This window comes from Girardinichthys multiradiatus, chromosome 2, assembly GCF_021462225.1.
Source record: "Girardinichthys multiradiatus isolate DD_20200921_A chromosome 2, DD_fGirMul_XY1, whole genome shotgun sequence".
NCBI classification, from domain to species: domain Eukaryota; kingdom Metazoa; phylum Chordata; class Actinopteri; order Cyprinodontiformes; family Goodeidae; genus Girardinichthys; species Girardinichthys multiradiatus.
In genome coordinates, this window is record NC_061795.1 from 32,446,852 (window position 1) to 32,453,492 (window position 6,641).

Here is a 6,641-nt window from a genome sequence, read left to right on the forward strand (position 1 = left end):
GCCATGCCAAACATTCCATGTCCTCGACTGTTTTGCCCATGCTATCTCAGCCCTGTGTTCATGCCTGCTTCTGCTACCTCCTGTCTGCTTTGAGTTTTCATTTATGCATTATTTATTAAACCTTTTTTACTCACCGAGCTGCTCCTGCCTGGCTGTCTGCATTTTGGGTCCACTTCAAGACCCAATCTGTGACAGAATACTCCAGCCACAACCAGGACCCAGCAGCAGACATTATGGATCTGTTTGATTTATGCCTGGAGGCAGAGAAGCATTACGCCCCTGGGTCTGCTGGAGCCACAATAGCGTATAAGTGCTCTCCCTTGGAGATTCCTTTTCTGGGAACAGGTCTGCTTAAGCACCAATCCTTCCCACCTCTTCAGCATGCTACAGCAGCTGCGCCCACCACCTCTGCTGTAGCAGTGCCCACGGTTTTCTCCTGCCACAATCGGCGCAGTTGTGGAGCAGCCTTGGCTGCCAGGGCAGTACCCATGTCGGCAGCAGCATCCATGCGCTCATCCAACACCGTGAAACTTCCCGTGTACATAGCAGCTTCTCTCATGCCATCATCTTTCTCACTTGCTCAAGTTACCCTGGCCACAGCTGATGCTTGAGGAGCAATTAAGGGTGTTTGCTCACCTGATCATGCTATTTAGAGAGAGGCTGTTCTTCTCCATTCTTCCACTGAGCTTGTGGAGAAACGAAGAGAGATGAAGCAGAACTATGAGGTGACAGGGTCAGAGGGTCAGAAAGATGTCTCAGTGCACGCCACTGAGGTTCCGGCCGACGTGTCCTGTCTGCCTGTCACCAGGCCGTCCCCTCATCGCTCCTTCCTGTATGCATATTGGGTCCACCTCAAGAGCCACTCTGTGACACTATATGCATCTTTTAAAGCTGTGTAACAGTGGTCCATTGTGTTTTTATTCGAGGTGGGACACTTAATATGTTGTCTGTATATTAGAAGTTCATTGGAGAGAATTGAGCTGTTGAAATTCACGAGAACAATGATGAGTCTTGATGTTTTTTCTCCACATCTGTTATCAGCTCAGCAAGACGTTTCTCAGCTTCTTAAGTGCAAGCTTGTGGTGGGATTTAAACACCGGCCAAAACAAAAAAAAATAAAAACAAGGAGAATGTCCTTGGTGAATAAAAACCTTTAACGTCTATAAAAATGACTCTGGGTGAAGACTTGTCTTCTGTAATACTGTGAAATCAGTACACCAACCTTTGTTTCTGTAAAAGCAGATTCCAGCTCCTCTCTTTTTCCCTTCAGGAGCTAAGCATCGCTGGCTGAAAGTCCAGTATTTATGGTGCACAGTCTGGGACGTGCTCACCAAGACAAGTTTCATTGAAACAGAGGGCAAAAATTGAAAATTGATTTGCCCAATTAATTATATATATAAAGAGTATAATTCCAGGTCTTCAGTTTCAAACAAAAGTAAAGCAAACAAAGTAGTATTTTTTTTTTACTTACTCAACAAAAATCACCCGTCCTTTTTCATCAGTCTCCTGTTCCCAACCATATGGTAAATCTGCAAAAAAATACAATTGCTTTGGTTACAGAACAGAATGTGGTCAACATTTGTCTACCTACTACACCTTCTTAGGAGGTTTACCATACACACACAAAAAATAATTTAACACAATAACAGCAGAGGTGCGCATTAAACTACTTCATTTGTTCTCATAAATGCTGGGTATGGGTTGGGACCCAATGCAGGTCACAAATGAGCAAGTGAGGGGAGTTGAAGTCGTTTTCAGAATTCATAGTAAATAACAATAGTAACAACAAACTCTTATCTAAAAAATAATAAACAATACTTTCATTAAGATAAAGGCAATACGTTGGTAGCTGATGCTGCTTGTATTATCATTTACTTATAGCTGGGGTCCAAAGGTTAACCATTTGAGAAACACAACATTAAAGCAGATCATTCCAAACAAACCTCCAGCACAGCGTTTTTTCTTTCCAGTTTTGGGATGTTCCCACTGTGTCTTCATTTCCTCATGGCTGTTGGCACAAAGAGAACAATTAGGACCAGAGAACCCAACATGCACCCTTTCTTTACATTATTTATTGTACTCATATTTTATATGTAGTTTTAATTGTTAAAACTGAGCAAAAAGAAGTTATTTCGTCTGCTGTCTCCTTGGTTGAAAACAGACAAGATAAAGGCATGGATGAAAGCCAAGTAAAAGTGTTGTACATAAAATACAAACAAAATCAGAATTTTGAGAGAAAATCATCTTTCATTCATTCATTCATTCATTCATCTTATATACCGCTTATTCCATAGTAAGTCACAGGGGAGCTGGTGCCTCCAGCAGACTACAGGCGAGAGGTGGGGTACACCCTGGACAGGTCGCCAATTCATCGCAGGGCAACACAGAGAACATACAGGACAAACAACCATGCAAACACTCATTCACACCTAAGGGCAATTTAGAGAGATCAATTAACCTAACAGTCATGTTTTTGGACTGTGGGATGAAGCCGGAGTACCCGGTGAGAACCCACGCATGCACGGGGAGAACATGCAAACTCAATGCAGAAAGACCTCCGGCCGGGAGTCAAACCCAGGACCTTCTTGCTGCAAGGCAACAGTGCTACCAAGTGCCATCATTTTTGTAATAAAAAAAAATTTTTACCTTTTTAATTATAATTGAATTAACCAATTTTTCCTTCTACTCATGAACTGTTCCTAATGCTACTGGATGGCTTTTCTGGGATTTACAGTACATGGTCTTTTATTCGCCTCTTTAGCAAACAAGGCCACAGTCACCTTGTGAAAACAAGCCGTAGTGCAAAACAAACTGAAATAATATTTTGTCCATAATACATAATGACTGCTCTGCCATACATACAGTGGATATGAAAAGTCTACGCAGCACTGTTAAAAAATGCCAGATTATTGTGGTGTAAAACCAATGAGATCATGATAAGCTATTTTAAAACAACACCTTTACTAGGACATATCCTGTTTAATTCAACTAAAAAACAAACAAAACTGTAAGAGGAAAAATGTAAAGATAACGTGGTTGCAAAGGTGTCTACACTTTAAATATTCACTTTACCAGGACAAAGGACCTGGTAGTGAATAACACAACAAGAAAGATTTGATATTAATTGCAGATGTTAAAGTTTAATCACAAACTTGCCAAATAATTCTGCTCGTTCACTAAGTTACTGTATGTTTAACATCTGGAAACAAATCCCTTTCATCAGCACTAATTGCTTCCCTCCATCATGGGATTTGTAGTTTTGTCGCAGCATTATGCCTGAATTTCTCAGTCACATAGAACTACAAATCACAAAATAAACAAAATTAGCAGATGAACATATATACAAATTCAAGACTTTACTAAGTCTAATCAATAATTAAAAAGATTTGAAAATCTGAGTTTTTTAAGGCCTAAAACTAGGATTACTCATTTTTTTTTACTATTCAAAACCCTGCAGAAATCCTAATTAGAGAAGGAAGACATTTCTTGTCCCCAGCTCTTTGAAGAGGACTCCACAGTGAAAAAGTGTTTGCCTCATCATAGATTTTTTTCTCTTTTTTTTTTGCATATGTATGTTTTATAATCACTCATCAAACGAATTTTAAGATCAGACGAGGATAATCTGACTGAAAACAAAATATGGTTTTCAAATGATGATCACATTTATTGAGTGAAAAAACTTCGTCCAAACGGATTTACATCCAGACTTTGACTGGGCCACTCCAAACGATATAACCTTAATGTTGTTTTATTTGACCTAATCAAAGGCTGTGCTGTTTTTTCTTTAAACCTTCCTTGTAAAGAAACAGTTCGTTGCAAAGGAAGCACTTGGAAATCATTCGGAGACGAATTATGTCATGAAATTAAGCCTCTTACTGTAGCTGCTTTAAAAAGCAACTTGTTCATTTTAACACAGATTTACGCGATATAACTTTGACGTCAGAGTCCTGCAGAGACAGTAAGTTTGACAGTTGGCGTTAAATCCAGAGGTTCCCACTCACTTTGCGTAGTAAACCCAACCATCTTTCGTAGATCTCTCCTCCCATCCAGGAGGTAACTCATCCTCACTGTCGGTGTCGTCCATGCCAGCATATTTCAGAGCTGCCATTGCTCAAGGTCCCCACGGAAACGGTGCAGTTACAAGCACACCAACAGACACAAAGATATCTGCTCTGGGAGATTAAAAACGCTGTCAGAAAAACGTTTACCGGCACTTCCGCAACAACACAGTGACGACAGCCGAAGTGCCATCTGGGATATCGAGGAAATGGATCTCCGCCTTGTGCTTGCTAAAAATACAATTTCTTTTGGAGACAAATTAAAAATAATTTGATTAATAACAATCAAATTGCTAGCACTGAGACAATGAGCCTTTATTTCTACTCAGAAAGACATATTTTTGTTTTTAGTATCGTTAACAATAATAATAAACGTTTTCCTTGTTAAACCTAACAAAATTAAAAACGTTATTCTTCATTTGTGGATAATGTTTTTCTCTGTGGCTTTGTTACCCTTTCAAGACAGATGTCAGAATAGAATAGAATAGAATAATCTTTTTTCGTCCCTCAGTGTGGAAATTCAGTGTAGCAAGTGACAGTTAAAGGGAAAGCACATAAAAATTGGTGAAAATACAATAAAAATACACAACACTATCAAAACTACACAGACATTTTCATTACCTCAATAAACCCCTAAGGGATAACAGGTGCATTGGATCATATCACAAAAAAATCAACTTTCAGCAATATTTGTGAATGGCAAGCAAACAAAGATAAACCAGTAAAACTCATTCGGTCTCTGGGTGGTCATCCAATATAAATAAAACTGAAATAAGACATAAAAATCAACTTCAAATGAAAATAACATTATATATAGAACCTACAGTTTTTAGTTTGGTGACTGGCCGAGGGCCCTGCCCCACATAGGACCTGATCATCTATTTTGTATGCAAAACCAAGTGCATCCACCCGTTCCTGCTGCTCTAACTGCCTGGTAACCACACTATCCTCCTGCTACAGGTGCCTGTGTGCAAAGTTCAGAGCTTTAGTTGAACAATTATTAAACTTGCAAGAGATAAACATCTTTTTAAAAAAGACAAAACAATGATGAATTGTATTTACATGATAATTATTGTATAATAATGTATATTTTACTACTAGCACTAATATGACTAACAATACATTTTATTTATACTTGCCCTTCCAGACGCTCAAAGATGATGTCCAAACAAAAAGTAATTAATGTGGCATAAAACACAACAGTCAAAGAGGGTAAAAAAATAAATAAATAACACTTCAACCAAAATGGCAAGATGAATGCGCATCTTCCTCTATTCCTAAGATATAACACTTATGAAGAATTTAAAGGTCCTTTAGATTAAAAAAAAAAAATACAAAAACTAGTAGAATTGTTAATAGTGTCACTATAATATATTTTTGTATGTCTTTCTATCCATGTGTCATATTGTGCTGAGGTTGTGCAGGACCAAAGTGCAAGCTGGAGTGTCAGAGCCTCATGATGAGCTGAAGTATTTAATGAAGCTCAAACTGAACAGGTAACTTACAGGGAAAACAGAATACAGCAGAGTAACTGGTATGGAGCAGGCATGCAAACAGCAATGAAATCCAGAGAGTTTATATACAAAGGCAGAGTAGAAATATGACCAATGAACTTGTAAATCTTCTCAGATGGAATGTGGAACTGGTAGCAGGAAGAATGTAGGGCAACTGAAAGAGGGAGGCTAATTTAACACAGAAGAGGGCAAACATAGAGGAATCCAAGGAAGTAACAGAAATATCTAAACACAAAAATGAACTACGAACCTAATTGACAATGACTGAACTAAAATAACAGCAACTAGAGAACAAAAACAACAAGAAAGAACCAGATCCATAAAAAAAAACTTAAACACCTTGAGATCATGTTACATTGGCCAATTAAGCAATCTTCTTGGACTTAAAGAAAACAGCTGTACTCAGATAAAAAAAAAAGCCAGGCAAGCAAAGATAAAACATGATATCAGAAGTACTCATTCATTTTACAGCAATTTGGTGACAGTTTATTAAACCTGGGTCTAAGAATGTGCTATTTTGCACTTGACAAATGTTTTAACATCAGGTACTCACTGGGTTCATAAAGGAGATGGTAAACTGGGTTATATATTTTCTGTCAATTCTTGTTAGATTTTAAAATTATACGAGCTGATTGACTTTACCTCCTGCAGTGTAAAAATAGCTTGTCCTGTCCCACAATTCACTGCTGAGAGGGCTTTTTCATGAAACAAAAATAAATCTTTTTAAGATTGTTTTTCTTTTTTTTTCCCTGGAACTGACTTGGCCTTAAAATATTTAAACATTAAAGATAGAACAAATGAAGTAACATGACAATAGTTACCTGTGATGATGGCTGAAACTATTTCGAACTCAGTAAAAGAACATTCATCTCCATCAGTCTACGGGCGGAAAGTAAAAGAACAAGTAATCATTTAATCATTAACTATGTAGTTCAAATTTAAAAAATCTAAAAGAAGATATTAAATAAATATCAACACGCATATTTATTAAACAAAACAAATATTGCTTAAATAAATAAATTTAGCTTTAATTTTTTCAATGTGTAATATATTAAATAATTTATCATTT

General features: G+C 37.5%; 1 protein-coding gene across 1 annotated transcript in view; it reads right to left on the reverse strand.

Moving 5' to 3' along the window:
• The window catches only part of wwox (WW domain containing oxidoreductase), a 205,695-nt gene extending 201,446 nt beyond the window's left edge, over positions 1–4,249 (reverse strand). Inside the window, exons 1-3 of the mRNA XM_047391390.1 lie at positions 4,002–4,249; positions 1,944–2,008; positions 1,472–1,529 (exon numbers count right to left, since the gene is read on the reverse strand). Of these exons, the coding sequence (XP_047247346.1) occupies positions 1,472–1,529; positions 1,944–2,008; positions 4,002–4,108 (230 nt within the window). The 5' untranslated portion in view covers positions 4,109–4,249. The remainder of the gene's footprint in view (positions 1–1,471; positions 1,530–1,943; positions 2,009–4,001) is intronic.
• Positions 4,250–6,641: the final 2,392 nt, after the last annotated feature.